This window comes from Dermochelys coriacea, chromosome 6 (genome assembly GCF_009764565.3).
Source record: "Dermochelys coriacea isolate rDerCor1 chromosome 6, rDerCor1.pri.v4, whole genome shotgun sequence".
Lineage (NCBI taxonomy): Eukaryota > Metazoa > Chordata > Testudines > Dermochelyidae > Dermochelys > Dermochelys coriacea.
The window spans coordinates 56,867,350-56,883,652 of NC_050073.1; the positions used below are offsets into that span (position 1 = coordinate 56,867,350).

Genomic DNA, 16,303 nt, shown 5'->3' on the forward strand with positions numbered 1-16,303 from the left:
TTTTTCCTAATATCCAACCTAAACCTCCCGCTCTGCAACTTGAGACCATTGCTCCTTATTCTGTCATCTGGTACCACTGAGAACAGTCTAGATCCATCCTCTTTGGAACCCCCTTTCAGGTAGTTGAAAACAGCTGTCAAATCCCCCCTTATAGGTCCATCACTGGCTATTATCAGGATGGGCAGGGATGGTGTTCCTAGCCTCTGTTTGCCAGAAGCTGGGAATGGGGGACAGGGGATGGATCACTTGATGACTAACAGTTCTGTTCATTCCCTCTGAAGCACCTGGCATTGGCCACTGTTGGAAGAAAGGATACTGGGCTAGATGGACCTTTGGTCTGACCCAGTATGGCCGTTCTTATGATTCCCCATTGAGAGCTACTTTTTTGATATGTTAGATAGCTAGTTGTTGTCTGTTTAATGTGTGCTTTATTGATATTATATATCGTATTTTTAATCAGAATATGGTGTGATACTAAATCAAGTTCTCTACAAAAATCTAAAAACATAGTTATCATTATCCACCAAATTTATCATATCAAAAATCAGGTTTTATATGAGGTATTTTCCATGAAAACATGTTGACAGGCATTAATTGTATTCCCATTATTTGACTAAATGATGTGTCAGTTTTTCCATTGTTTTCCCTAAGGTTGATGTCAGAGTAACTCGCCTATAATATCCAAGTCATCCTGCTAACCCTTCTTGAATGTCAGTATGGCAATAGCACTTTTCCAGTCTTCTGGAATTTCCCCAGTATAACAAGATATATTAAAAATTAACATCAGTGGGCAGGAGGGCTCCTCAGCCCACTCTTTTCAGACTCTTGGATTCAATTTAACTGGGCCTGTTCATCTTAAAATGAAGGTAAAGATATTGGGTAAATTTCTGGCCCCACTGACTTTAGGGGGGTTAGGATTTCACCCAGTATCTCTGCCATTTCCTTCAATTGTTTCTCCCAGTCACCAACATTTTGTCTTTTCACTTTCAGTTAGCTAACAGTTCCAAATTCCGGTCTCTGCTATATGCTGATACAGCCTATCAACTGTACCATCCAAATCTAAAGAGAGAGAGATACAGGGTCAGATCATCCTCTGTGTAACTGGCAAGCCAGGGACTCTTCTGTTGGGTGTATAAATATGAGAGGTTGAGATATGTAGAAAATTATCTTTTAATGGGATGCCATCAGATTTCAACCAAAGGTGATGCAAAATGCTATAAATGTAATTTAATTGTTCAATATTTTATATTAAAATTAATAATAGTAATCCCATTATGATTAAGTATAGGGAAATCACTGCTTACTTTTTTCAGCAAGAGGTTCTTTAATCAAATGATTTTTAATTCAAGCCAGCAGTCCTGAAACAAAGATCTTTGATTTTTAACAATTTGTATTCATTTGCCACAGACATTTTAAATTATGCAACATTTTAAATTATTTAGATCAAATAAATGTAGGCAAAGGATTGTAGGAACACAGGAAACACAGCATAGTGTCTGTGAGATGATGCATCAGATCAATAGAAAAAATATGCAAACTTCAGTGTAATAGCCACAAAATGGTTTGCAGTATATACAGACAAAAATGGACAACTAGAATTTTCTACAAAGTATATGTTATGGTCAAGGCACATAATGTATCTAATTCACAAATGAATGCATTGTCTAAGACAGTTTGCAAGTTACTTGAAACACATATAGGACAGTCAAGTTATCTCACAGGTTCCACACACCTGAAATTCAGTAGCTAGATCAGAAAAAGATGAGTTTTTTTGTACTAGTTCAGAGGAAACTTTAATTGCTTGTTGTTCCTATAATCTGTAAAACATTCCGTTTGTGTCTTGTAGAACCTGTGTTCCTTTTAGGTAAAATTAATCTCAAGAATCTGTTTCTTACCCTGGAATAGGAACATATTTAAGAAAGGGAGGGAAAAGGGTAAAATAAAATCAAACCTATTACAAACATCAGTAATACTAGACATAACTCGTGTAGCTCAAAACATTTGTTAATAAAGGACAGAAAGGTTTCTAATTTGAGGGACAGACCTGTGCATACCTTAAACCACTTCAGGCTGATGCTGCAATAGAACCGGTTTCAGAATCAATTACCTTCAAACAGCCCCATTGTGGCTCTCCCCTCAACTGCTCAGCACTTATTAAGCACCAGTGAGGACTTAACTTGTAGAGCTTTGATGCATATCAAAGGCTCCTTTGATACAAAGATATTTTTAAAGAGAAACCAAGCAAATTAGTATAATTTCAAAATATTTTTGTTCTATTATATCCCTATAGGTGGCTCCAGTCTGAAGTTGGGTGTGGCATTGGGCTTTCACAGAGAGCAAGTGTGTGTAAAATGGGGTGGGGGGAGTTTTTCAGTAGTTATGATAATCATCACTGTTACCTTTACTGGTTCAGCATATAATCCTAAAAACTAAGGGCTAGATCTTCAGCTGGTGTAAAGCAGTATAGATCCAGTTAAATCAATAGCCCTGTGCTGATTTACATCAGCTGAGGATGAAGCCCCCAATATTTGTTTGCAGGTCACCTTTAATATTTCCCTTCTGGTTTTAGTTACCTGAGGTTTGTCTGTCCTCTTTCTAAGGTTGATCTTGTAGAAGAGTCAAGTTAGTTTGTGTTCTTTATGCTTATTTGCTACTGCCAGTTGTCCTCTTACCTCAGTAACCAGGTATTGTTTCCTTCCCATAATAAAAACCATTGAATTAAAGGAAAGTATCAAAGAAAAACAAATCCTAATGTTGGTGAAGTCAGTTAGTAGACCTTCCAACTCCATGCAAGTAGCTGAGAAAGAGCCAAATAAAAAGAATCAACAGATTCAATAGGTTGCTTTTAGGAATTTTTCACATTTCTTTGTAGAGAGAATTTCATTGTAACCTGTTAAAATATCTAGAGGCTGAGAGAAAATTAGTGCCATTGGCACTTAAACTTTTTTTTCTTAGGGAAGTCTGATGTGCAAAAATAAATAAATCAAATTGGTTAACATCAGTATTTTGTTTTAAAGTGAGATTATACAACCTGGAGTATTCTACTCTGCTGTAAAATTTTCTTTAAAGACAGATGAACTTGGAATAGTTTATTCAGAATTTACTTTTGTTCTAGGATTTTTGAGGGAATCCTATGCATCTCTGAGATCTCTTTATGGTTCATAGGGATTGCTGTCATACTTTAAAAAAAAACACAAACAAAAAAACCCCTTATATCTTAGGCAAAAACTTTATTTGTCTCTGTTATTTGTCGGTTTCTTTTCCTTCAGTGAAACTTGGGCTCCAGTGTTAATACCTATTACTGTATGTAGAAGTCTTGGACCTATTGTATATGTCATACCAGTGCTCCTCAGCTAAACTTGATGTCACTATGATTACATTTTCTGTTTGGTTCCCTGTGCTGACATCCATCTGTGTCACCTGGAGATTATATGAAAATGTTTTTTTAATAAAATGGATGTTTTAAACAAAATACTTTTTTTCTGCTTGCATGGTCGTTTGCATGTGCAATTTTACCACTAAACAAGGCACAAAATATCAAGTAAACATAATTGTGGGGAATCTCTGAAAGTTGTTAGATGTTTAAGATCTGACTGAAATATTTTCAGTTGCCATGGTTTCATATTGGAAAAAATGGTTTCTGCTTACTTTGAGCTGGCAGGAAACAGCATATGCAAAATTGTTCATTGTTTTGTACTAGAAAAAACCCCCGCATGGTACGTCAAGGATATGTCAAGAGGTTTGTGGCTTATTTATTTTTTAATTTGTCCTTTTAGTTTATTATATTATCTTACTGATAAAGATAAAAAAACAAATAGGCGAGAAGATATACTGTACTGGAGCTATATTGACATGTTTATCTGTTGTTAAGGCTGTGTCATAGTTTAGGAGATAACCTCTAAAATTAGCAGCCTAAGGTAGATGTCAAAGTTTGGTTTGGACTGTAACATTATCTAGAAAATTTCAAGCAAGCGGAACTGTTCAAGAAAATGTATATAAAAACATAGTTAACATCTAGTATTTATAATACAAATTATCTGCTGGAGCTTGTAATAGTGTTACCAGGCATATATGGAAGCTGTTTGGTGCAAAGACATCTCACTGGTGAGCTGCCACTGTGTCTCGTATGCAGTTCACCATATGTATCTGTGGATACTGATGGGTTGGCTGTGCAGGTTGAGGAAAGGAATCTCTTCCTAATTTTGAGAAATGGGGGGAAAAGCAATTCCAAGCTTGATGAGGTAACAGATTCAGAGGAGACAAAACTGCAAGAAGGAAATGGTTATAAAATCTTTTCTCTACTGCTTTGAATATGTATTATAACCCTCATTCCTTGCTCATGCTCTCGTGTGGATGCTTGCTCTCTCTTTTTTAAAGTTTCTCTTGTCTAGTTGGACCCTTTCCCTCAACTCCTTATCCTCAGAAGCCTCACTGCCCTTTTCAGCAGTAATTGCAGTCTAATAGCGAATTTAAATTCACTTTCTTTTGTAAAAATCTAAATTTGGAGTATTAAATAGCTCTTAGCTTAGCTTTTACTGTAGAAAGGTGACTTTAATAGATGTAAAGTATAGCTGAAATGGCAGCGTAGTGGTCTTTGGTAGGGGACAGTTTAAAACTCTCATTTCCCTCATACCACCCCTGACTCTTTCCCCATCCTCCCTGTCATGGGATTACTGTTCCCTTTAAGGGGAGTCAAGGCCTGTGATGAGCTAGTTTAAGTAGCTCATCTAGACAGCTAATTGAGTAATGAGCACCTGGGTCTGATAAAAGGCCATCAGGACTCAGGCCCGCTGTACACTACAGAGTTTGGTTGAAGGAAGCAGCCTTATGTTGACATGTTAATGTATGTGTCTACACTATCAGGTCCTTTACGTCGACCTAAGTCACCCCTGATGTTGACTTCTTTAATCCACCTCTGCGAGAGGTGTAGCGCTTCGTTCGATTTTCATGGCCTGACTGTGAAGTAATGCAGATGCAGTGTTGTTTAATTCGACTTAATTGACCTCCAGGTGGTGTCCCACAATTCTCATCTGTGACTGCTCTGGAGATCATTCTCAACTCTGCAGCCAGGTACACAGGAAAAAGCCCCTCCCCCCCGCTAAAGCCCTGGGAACTTTTGAATTTCCATTTCCTGTTTGATCAGCATTGGGAGAGTGCCAGCTTGAACACAACTAATCATGGAGACTACATGCCCCAAACGTGCTCCAGCCTGGTCTGCACAGGTGGTCATGGATCTCATCGCTGTGTGAGGAGAAGAGTCTTAAAGGCAGAGCTCTAATCCAGCAGAAGAAACGCTGACATCTATGAAAATATCGCTCGTGGAATGGGGGAGAAGAGCTACACGATGGACACACAGCCAAGAACTTCGCCAAGTGTACTAAAAGGCAAGGGAGGCGAACAGTAGTTCTGGTGCTGAATCCTACACATACCAGTTCTACAACAAGCTGCATGCGATTCTCGGGGGTGACCCTACCAGCACCCCCACAAGCAATATGGACACTTCACAGGTGTGTGAGTCTAGGGACAACAAGGAGGATTATACGGTGGATGAGAAAGAGGAAGAGGAGGAGGAGGATAATGGGAGATAGGCGAGCAGTAGATCCATTCTCCCCAAGAGCCAGGAAATATTTTTAACCCTGGAGCCCTGTGGGTCACTGGACATCACCGTGGCAGACCGTGATGCCAGGGAAGGCACCTCTGGTGAGCATACAGTTAAAATGAAAGTCCAGTTAAACTTTAGCGGGCGCACACATTCGATGGTATTGCATGCTTACCGTGAAGAAAAAGCGAGGTGCTGTGGTTCTCTGCTTACAAGAGGGTGGCCCCTGGAAAAATAATGTTTATGTGGACTGGGATAGCCCGGGAATCCTCCGTGGATATATCTAGGAAACTTTCATCGAGGTACTCTGCAATCCTTTGCAAAAGGTTTCTGGGCAGGGCAGTCTTATTTCTTCCACTATGGTAGGACACTTTCCCACGCAACTCCTGAATTAATTCTGCTGGCATCATTGCAGTACACAACATAAGGACTGGGTCTATACCCAGATGCTTGCAGCATCTCCTTCATTTCTGTCTCTGTTACCCTCAGGGTTGCCTAAGGGGAAATGGGGCAAGTTCTCATTAAAAGTGCTCTGACACAGGGAAAAAAAGGTCAAACACGCACCTACCCCTACATTCCGGATTGCCAAACCATGCGGTCATTAATGTGCCTTTACTGTGCTCGGCATAGGTTGGCAAATAGTTTAAAGTGGCTGACAGGGGACTTGGGTCCCATATGAGAGATTCCGCAGTTTGGGAGTGAAAATGTTCCTCCCCTGCCCCATTCGTAAACAGCTTCCTGTGGTGCTATGGGGAAGGGCCATTGTTTGACTAGCTACCTGTGCTCCCGACAGGAGCCTGTCATAAACTTCATTAAAAGTGAGGTCACCCATGACCCGGGGGGGAAGGGGGCGGGGGGCTACTCACCATGGCTGGAACAGCAAAATGGCACAGTGAATGGTTATGGATTCTTGTTATGTTATGGCTTGCACCTAGTGTAATAAAGGTTTTTGGTTTTTTGGTTTGTTTGGTTTTTTTTAATGAAAACTGACTTGCTATGGAAACATATTATTCGTGTACAATGGCTCCTTTATCTTTTTCCCCTGAGTGACAGCTGGAAATGTGTCCTTCGGCGGGTCATCAACACCTGAAAGAAGACTTTCAGTGATTAGAAGGAGGAGAAAGAGAATGTGGGAGGACGTGTTCACCAAGATAATGAACGCCTCCAGGACAACTGACGCAGAGCTGAGAGCGTGGAGGTTTTCACTGTCCAAGAAGATAGACGTGGATATGGAGAGCAGGAAAGCTTCCAATGAGCAAGAATGTGCGACGCAGGATGAGATGTTTTGGATTATGAAGGACCAAGCAGACATGTTGAGGTGTCTGGTTGAAATGCAGGAACAGAAGCACGAGGGAATAGTCCCTCTTCAGACCCTGATGGACGGTCAGCCAGAATCGCCTGGCACAAAATCATCCTCCCTCAAGCGTTCCCTGAGGCATGGGCCAAAAGTTAATTATCCCTTTCACTTAACTTGGGTGGAGGGGGGCAGGGTACAAGGAACAGAAGGCACCCATTCACAGACCTTTGATGGTCTGGAATGTGATTGTTACACAGCTGAAAATGTTTCTCCCGTTCTAACTTTACAACTCCTTTCCCCCAAAGTTACCTTTTCTTTCTCTTCTCCCTCTTTACTATGTTGTACTATGTACAAATAAAATAAATGGGCTTGGGTGGGGGGTTGGCTTTATAGGGACAGTGATGCCAGTTAGGTGAAGGTTTCGGAAAGCACAATGCAGACAAGCAGCTCACAATACTGTGACTCATTATTGAAATGGCTTTTCAAAGCCTCGCGGATACACTGCACCCCTTGCTTATTATTGCCCTGGTGTCTGGCTGCTCAAAATGGCTGCCATGTAATCTGTCTCGACTGCCCACCCCTGTGGAAAATTTTCCCTCTTTTTTTCACAGACATTATGGAGCACACAGCAGGCAGCTGTAACCATGGGGATGATCTCACTAAGGTCCAACCTTGTTAGTAGACTTCTCCAGCACCTTTTCAATGACCAAAGGCACTTCAACCACCATTCTGCACTTGCTGAGCCTATAGTTAACCGTTCCTTACTGCTGTCCAGACGGAGGGTATATGGCTTCATGAACCATGGGAGCAAGGGATAGGCTGGATCCATCAGGATAACTGTAGGCATCTCAACATCATCAATATTAATTTTGTGGTCTGGAAAGAAAGTCCTGGATTTCAGCTTTTTGAACAGAACTGAGTTCCTAAAGATGCACACGTCATGCACCTTTCCCAACCATACTATGATGATGTCAGTGAAATGCCCCCTGTGATCCACCAATACTTGTAACACCATTTAAAAGTATCCCTTTCGGTTTATGTAGTCTTTGGCAAGGTGCTCTGGTGCCAAGATGGGGATATCTGTGCTATCTATCGCCCCACTGCAATTGGGGCATTGGGGCATTGTGGCAAAACAATCCACTATATCCTGCACATTTCCCAGACTCACTACCCTTCGTAGCAGAAGTTGATTAATGGCCCTGCACTCTTGGAGCAGCTCTCACGGTTGATTTACCCACTCCAAATTGATTCCCCACTGGCCGATAACTGTCTGGCATTGCAAGCTTCCAAATAGCGATCACCACTTGCTTCTCCACTGTCAGTGCAGCTCTCATTTTTGTGTTGCTGAACTGCAGGACAGGGAAAGCTCTGCACAAAGTTCCTGGAAGGTGGCCTTCCGCATTTGAAAGTTCTGCAGCCACTGCTTGTCTTCCCATACCTGCAAAACCATGCGGTCTCACCAGTCAGTGCTTGTTTCACAGGACCAGAAACAGCGCTTGACAGACTGCAGCTGCTCTGTGACTGCCATCAGCAACTATGAACTCTTTTTTTCAATGGCTTGCAGCAGGGCTATTTGCAGGACATTGCTATGTTCCATGCGGCGGCCCCTACTTTGGCTCTGGAAATACTGCAGGAGAAGGTGCAAGGTGTTTGAGGTGCTAACAGCAAGAGAGCAAGCTGAGCAGGCTCCATGCTTCTGGGGTTATGGCGTATGGGCAGCGATTTCAAGATGCAAAAACCACTGGGTTGTTTGCTGTTGATGTGAAGGAGGGAACGCAGTGCATGGTGGGATGCCAACGCAATGTTCGTATTCTCTCCTGCAACAACGTTTTGGTCCCATGAGGCATTGTGGCAAGTTGCACTTTGGGATAGCTACCTATGGTGCATTGCTTTGTGCATCGATGCAGGTGCTGCTAGTGAGGACGTACTCCATCAAGACAATCGGTGTAGTGTGGCCACACACAATTGATTTCATTAATTTGGGGGCTCGAGGTTGAATTAGATAAGTTTGACTTAATTTTGTAGTGTAGACAAGCCATCAGTTAGAGGCACATGGTCAGAGAAAGAGAGAAGCTCTCCAAAGGGAGATTCGCTCCCAGAATTGAGAACCACACACACCAAGGAGGAGGGCTTTGCAATTCCTCAAACCAAGGGGAAAGATTTTATTTCAAGTTTATTTTGAATTTCATTAAAGTAGAACACCAGCATGGAATTGAATCTTGCATCTGTTTGGATTTAAGGGACCCTGAGAGAAGGGAAACTAAGGCAGGAAGTGCATGTAGTGCCCCATAGCTCAGCAGGAGGTGCCACAGGGCAGGCATGCCCCACAACACTTCCCAAAACTCCTCCGTCCTCAAAGGGTATGTTAAATATATTATAGTGGCCTGGCAGCACCACTATAAACAGAAGTCATGACACAACACTAACTCTAAAGGTAGACCTTTCTAAATCCTCTAAAATCAGCATGCTTAGTTGGATTCCTTTTAAATGTAGCGTGCCTCAGGAGGGTGCAGACTAGAGTTAGTGATTCAAATTTGGAGCTAAGTAGAGATATAACCCCCCCCCCCCCAGCCATTTTTTCAAAAAGCGTCTAGGTCTGGTTTTTTTGTGTTTTGCGCAGAGCTAGAGATCAAACTGTTGATGTGATGCAGGTCAAAATGGTCTTAATCTGTCGAGTTTACCCAGGATAGCGCACTGCACCCACTAAATCTTTGAGGAACCCAAAGTGAGAATGGTATTTAAGAAAATGTTCATTTTTACAGTGTGCATGTGCCAATAGAGAAAAACAGCTAAAAGGGTTTCCATTCCTGCCATTTTATATGCTTTAAAGCTTGACTCTTGTAAGTGATCTAAAATCCAAATGGTTACTTGGCTTGCTTCGAAATTTGGTGTGCCTCATGGGAGTTTGGGGTAGCATTAGTGATCCAAATTTGGGATCATTTGACTAAGGAGTTCCTAAATTACAGAACCCCAAAAACCTTTGTTCATGCCTGCCTTATACTGTTAAACTTTGAGATACAAATGACTGGATGAATCACAGACGTCTTTGAGAACTGGCTCCTCAATTAACATAATTTAAGGATAAATTAATCACAAGCCTCCACCTAAAACAAAGTAATTTTGTAGTGAGTGGCTGGAACCTGCTACAATTTGAGTCATGGGTGACAAATTTATTTTGGGGAGAACATAATCCAAGTCTTTGGGGGGAAAATTATATGTGAATACTTCCTGAGCAGGGAGGAGTTTTCATGGATGGAGGAGTGAGGGTATAAGGGGAAAGGAATTTGAGGCTGCAGTGAGGGGACGGGGGTCATGGGGAAGAGGTGGTAGGTGAGGGGAGAGAGGTTGAAGGCTCAGGTGAGGGAGGTGTGGGAGCTTGGGGGTAGAGGGGTGGGACACTGGGAAGGAGGACGGGGTGATTGGCAGTGGGACGGGAGGAGATTAGGGGAAGGGGCACATTTCAGCCCCACGTCTTCCCTTGTCTGTGCACGTGCCCAGGTCTGGGGGGGGGGCTCTTGCCCCTTTTGGAGGTCTGAACCCACTCGGTGCTCCCCTCATATAAGTTGGCATATGGGAAGTTGTGGCACTCTGCGGGTGTCTGAACACCTCTCGCTGCTATATGTTCTAGGATCTGGGGGCTCATGCCTATCAATAGGAGTTGAATCCCCCACACCCTGTTATTGTGAGCTGGGCTCTTAGGTGGGTGTTGCCCTTTTGGGAGGGTCTGAGGCCCCCCACCAACCCCCCATGTGAGCCGAGATCTAGGAAAGTCCTACCCCTTTGGGTGGGGAATTAAGATCAGGCATACTTTATGTATATCACAAGCTGTAAAGCACTCACAAGGGGGATCACAACACCCACTGAGGTAAATGGAGCAATTCACATGTCCCAACTGTTTCAGGTTGTATTCATCTCCATGAAATGTTCTCATCTGAACATCACATTGAGATGAATGGGCCACTTCACACCTTTGAGAGATTCCAATGCTGCAGATGGATGCGTAGAGGAGTGCTTTCCCTCTCTTTCCTATTTAAAGGATGATGCTTATAAAAGCTCTAAAATATGCATGCTTGCACAGATTTTATTGAAATTTGCTTTACGTCACTGGAGTGGTGGGTAGAGTTAGTGACCCGAATTTAGACTCATTTAAGTCAGGGGTTCTGGAGATATATGACATGAAAAAATAGCCATTGCCCAAAAGGTTTCTAGATGGCTTTCTTCCTCCCCCCCACCCCCCAGAGTTAGAGATCAGACTATTGCTATGATATTGGTCAAAATGATCCCAGTTGGTCAGTTTTTACCCAAGGTAGTACATGGCAGCCACTGAATCTTTCACCAAACTGTGAATGTCATTTAAGAACTCGTTCACTTCTTTGCTTGCGTAGATGTGCAGTTTGGAAGGATTACAGTCCACAGGTCCCAGTAAAGAAAAAAAATAGCGGGAGGGTTCCTATGCAGCCACCGTATCCCTTCAACTGTCCAGTTAAGCAATGTGTTGATGCTATTGCCCCGGGTGAATACCCTGCCATTTCTACGCCAAACCTTGGTACATATGTACAATAAAGAAAGATTTAATAACTAATATTTCTGTTATTCCAACAGCATCTTGAGAAGTTTTTGCAAGGGTTTTTTGTACTAAAGAAATATTTATTGAATATGTTTTATGAATTTCAGAGCAAGAGCTCTGCATAGCCTTTTTCTGGAACATTGATGTTGCTATATATTGCTTTATCCAATATAATGAATGCATACTTTTGATAATGGCTTGTCTAGAGCTAATTTATTTTTTAATTAAAGTTTAGATCCAATATTTTGTTGAAATCACCCTCTAAGATTATAGATTCAGTATTCATACTGATTTGGCCCTACTTGATTTTATGCCAACTATTGATCCATTAGAGGTAACTGTGGAGTTAGTTGATGTTTGCAATGAAGAAGATGTATTTTGGTGTTCTGTATGCAGTCAGCCTTCCTATTGTGAGACACTGACATTTTGGGGTTCAACCCAGATCAGTAAGGAGTTGTCATCACCTGCCCTGTAATCCTAGTGCTGCTGTGGTTCACAGCCCAGATACCAATATCCAGCAGATAAGCATACAGTTCCCTGAATGTCTGTGTACTGTGCAGCTCTGGTTCAGCACTCTGACCCCAACAACCTGCCCTATCCTGGTCTCCACCAGCTTTGGTTACTACTTGCAAAGTGACCCCACTCCTACTCCAGAATTTCCCCAAAACTGGTTGCCCTGAAGTGTCCAGTCCTATCCTGGAGCACTCAGACAAATACTAAGGTTTGTTGCACCTTTGAAGAGACAAAAGCACTGTTTATTACTTCAGCTAGAGTTAACAATACTTTTAAATAAAACAGAGCACTGGTTTGGTTTACATTAAAAATTAACAAAAAGAAAAGGAGTACTTGTGGCACCTTAGAGACTAACAAATTTATTAGAGCATAAGCTTTCGTGAGCTACAGCTCACTTCATCACGAAAGCTTATGCTCTAATAAATTTGTTAGTCTCTAAGGTGCCACAAGTACTCCTTTTCTTTTTGCGAATACAGACTAACACGGCTGCTATTCTGAAACCTGTCATTAAAAATTAAGTTCATTAACAAAAAGAGAGGTTTTAAGTGAGTTCAAGTACAAGGGATAAAGACCAAAATGGTTACAAGCAAATAAAACTAAAATATGCTTTCTAGTGACTAAGACTTAAAAAGCTACAGTCTTGGTTAAATAAAGATTCCTTACCAGTCTTTCTTCTTTCCAACTATGGCTGATTTCTCTGAGTCAGGTCCTTCCACAGAAGTATGATGTCCTGGTTTCCCTTGTCTCCCTAGGTGAAAGATGCCTACATGGCTCTATGGATCCCCTTATATCTCAGAGTCATTAACACTGCTTCAAGCTGTTCTTCCCTTCCTGTGTGTTTCCCACCCCTCTGCTGATTTGTATGTAAATAGGGCTTCTATTCTATTGATTCCACAATGCTGCCTTTGGGGCTAGGGAAAAATCTGTTTCTCCCTGTGTTTGGTCACAGACTTCAAAGCATAATATTAGTGAGTATCCATAATTCATCATGAAGTGTTAATGCATACACTTCACAATTATATTAATCACCAGTGTGTTACAGGCTTTCATAAAATACATTACTTGATACACTTTTATAATACAGTAGAATTTTATGCAATCAGTTGATTCAATTGTTTATCATTTGAGGTTCAGACTCCTGCAGGAGGCTATCCTCTCCACTCGCTAGGTTCACGGCTTTGTTTACTTTTTATGTAACTGCATCTTCATTGTCTCTGCCTGATGACCAGGCTGGTCAGACAGACATGCACATTCCTTTGTCTAAGGCAGATTGGGCTTATGCATTTCTTTCCAAACATATTTTAAGAACGTAATTCTTAAAACTCTTTTTGAACCTATTCCATATGTATATCATGCAAGAATATTAATGATGATTAGTGAGTCATTAGTTTTCCAAGGATATATTAGATGTCACCTTTTGGGTATATATCATGACAACAGTGTGTTAAGAGTAGTGATTATGTCAGGCCTGACAGGAGTTGCTGTCACAAAGTGGTGAACCACCATTGGCCTCTGTGTCACAGAGACTGACAGAAATCTCAGGGGACTAGAGGTTTGACTCCTGAGGGTAGTTCTACATTGGACAGTGCTATCGAAGCTCAAGACTTGCTGTCTTACACCACTGTCTTCAGACTACCAATACCATTTCCTCCATATTCCAGCAAGTGCCTTTTTTCCCATGATTGGCAACGTAGCTCTTGTTGCCTTATCACTTCAGTTCTACATTATTATTCTGTACCCATCTCCTGCATGAAGGCAGGGAAGAGGAAGTTTTAAGAGTCACTGTAAAGATAGTTGAGGACAAAAAATTACTATAAAGATAACATCTTAACAGGCCAGACAGTGGGTGTTGGCTGCAGAGTATACTTTCCCAGAATAATCTCAGGTTTCAGAGTAGCAGCCATATTAGTCTGTATTCACAAAAAGAAAAGGAGTACTTGTGGCACCTTAGAGACTAACAAATTTATTTGAGCATAAGCTTTCGTGAGCTACAGATCAGATTCACGGATCCGATGACGTGAGCTGTAGCTCACGAAAGCTTATGCTCCAATAAATTTGTTAGTCTCTAAGGTGCCACAAGTACTCCTTTTCTTTTTCCAGAATAATCTGAAACTGTAGTTGCTGAAGAACGACAGATCATCAGAAATAAAGGTTTTATCGTGGAAAAGCATGCCTAACCTCAAGTCATTGAGTTGAGGGATTACATTTCATTTGTCCTCCCTGCATTGTCTCCCAAGACTAACCTAATAGCAACCTCTAAAGTTTGTTCTTGATACAGATTTCTGCCCAGAAACCACCACTTGTTACCTTAGCTGCTATGAGATCTTGAGTTATCCTAATACAATTGTGATGGTTAGAGTATCTTGTGTTACACTGAAATTTTCCTTTTAGTTAATGAACTGTAATCCTGTTTGTGTAAATTATTGCTGACCCGGGAATAAGTTTCTGTTGGAGTTTTGTTGGTTCTATATGTGTTATAATACCGGAAGTGTTATCAGTAACTATTTTTAGTGAAATAAGCAAATATTACATAATTTATAAACCTAATTATTGCTTTCATTTTCTTCCCTGTGCTCTAGGATACCGGATGGTCCCATTGATCAGGGACCAGCTGCAGGAAGGGTACATGCTTTAGAAGAGCAGCTTTTAAAGGCCAAAGAGCAGATAGAAAACTATAAGAAACGAACTGGAGATGGTTGGTAGAGAGATGTTTTCCTTTTGTTCTTAAACTCTTATATACCATATCACAAATGTTTCAATTTTGTCATGTACCACTTCACTGGAAATGCTGATATGTTTATACTTTTTAATAGCAGGCATGGGGAAAGATCATGAAATATTGAGAAGAAGGATTGAAAATGGAGCCAAGGAACTTTGGTTTTTTCTTCAGAGTGAATTGAAGAAGTTGAAAAATTTGGAAGGAAGTGAACTCCAAAGACATGTTGATGAATTTCTATCTGATCTGGGTCACCAGGAAAGGTACCAGTGCTAGTTGCTACTACATTTTTATTTTTTTAAAGACTAGAAACTGATTAAGGTACTGGGACATTAATGAGATTCCTTGCAAAGGGGGGAATTGCTACTGTCTGGATTAGAATATCATGACTGGGATATTAGCAGCAAATTATATTTGTATGTTAGGGGTCATTGAGTAAACCTTCTGTGTTGTCCATTAAGTCTTAAACATAAGATGGAAACTCTGCTTTAATATTTTTATATATATTTTTAATCTATCAGTGAGAAACCTATCATAGTTTATTATGGCTTTCTACTCATAGTTACTTTTCTCTTTCTTTCTTTCTATGACAACTAACAAAACATTTAATTTGAGGTACCTTTTTTCAATATTTTAGAATGAAATGAATGATATTGTTCATCAGCATACAGTATAACTGGAATTACATTAAGACGGGAAGATGTCCTGGTAATTTTAGGACTTATCGCCATTTAAGAAAAAGCTATTTCTTCTCCTAATTAAAGGTTAACAGAACATTTAAGATAAAAATGTACCTTTCCTTTAATTGTATTGCCATCATAGTGCTGTACAGAAAAACCTGAATTGTGTTTGCAGTTGAAGCTGATTCTAAGCCTTTCCCATTACTAAAAGTTTCTTTCATCTGAAATTTCTTTCATGTGAAATGAGAACGTTTTAGTGCTTGTTTGTTCATGCAGAACAAAATGAATCCAAAAATCATTATAAATACAGTGAAAACTGTCCTTAGGCCTATTATATTTAAAAGCTTATGTTCCCAGTAGGATTCTGGTCGCAATTCCTGTCTCTTTAGTGAACAATAAAAGAAAAATTGTTTTGTTAACACAACTTACCACTGTGAACCCCTATCCCCCCCTTTCTTTAAACTAAACTAAGAGATCCTCACATGTTAACATCAATAGCAGTGTTAAAAGGAGTTCTGAAAAATTATCTGGTTTTACAGGAATACCTAGTAAGAATCTTCTTTTCTTTGGCATTCATTTTACCATCATGATTATGCTGAATTTTTCAAATAAAAATAGTATGAATTTCAAGTATTCAGAGAGCAGAAAGAGACATGGTCTGCTAATTTTTTAATTTGATCCTTCAGACCCAGCATGTTTATAAATACATACAGTTTAAGGCAAGGGACCATTAGATCAACTAGTCTTACCTTCTGTGTCTTGTGGGACATTAAATTTTGCCAAATTATCCCCGCATTGAGCCCATTAAATTGTATTTGACTAAAGCATAACCTGTGTTTGGCTAAAAGGCATCCAGTCTTATACTGAAGACATCAAGAAATGAAGAATCCACCCCTTCCCTTGCTTGTTTGTTCAAATGGTTAATCTCTCC

The 16,303-nt window shown here is 40.7% G+C and overlaps 1 protein-coding gene across 7 annotated transcripts in view; it reads left to right on the top strand.

Annotated features, from left to right (window-relative positions):
* FUT8 (fucosyltransferase 8) overlaps positions 1-16,303 on the top strand; it is a 303,904-nt gene that overhangs the window by 206,947 nt on the left and 80,654 nt on the right. For 6 of the 7 annotated variants that reach the window (XM_038407244.2, XM_043516317.1, XM_043516316.1 and 3 more), the window contains 2 exons: positions 14,556-14,671; positions 14,790-14,955. In XM_038407244.2, coding sequence (XP_038263172.1) covers positions 14,556-14,671; positions 14,790-14,955 — 282 coding nt within the window. The remainder of the gene's footprint in view (positions 1-14,555; positions 14,672-14,789; positions 14,956-16,303) is intronic. The other variant, XM_043516319.1, reaches the window with a different exon arrangement.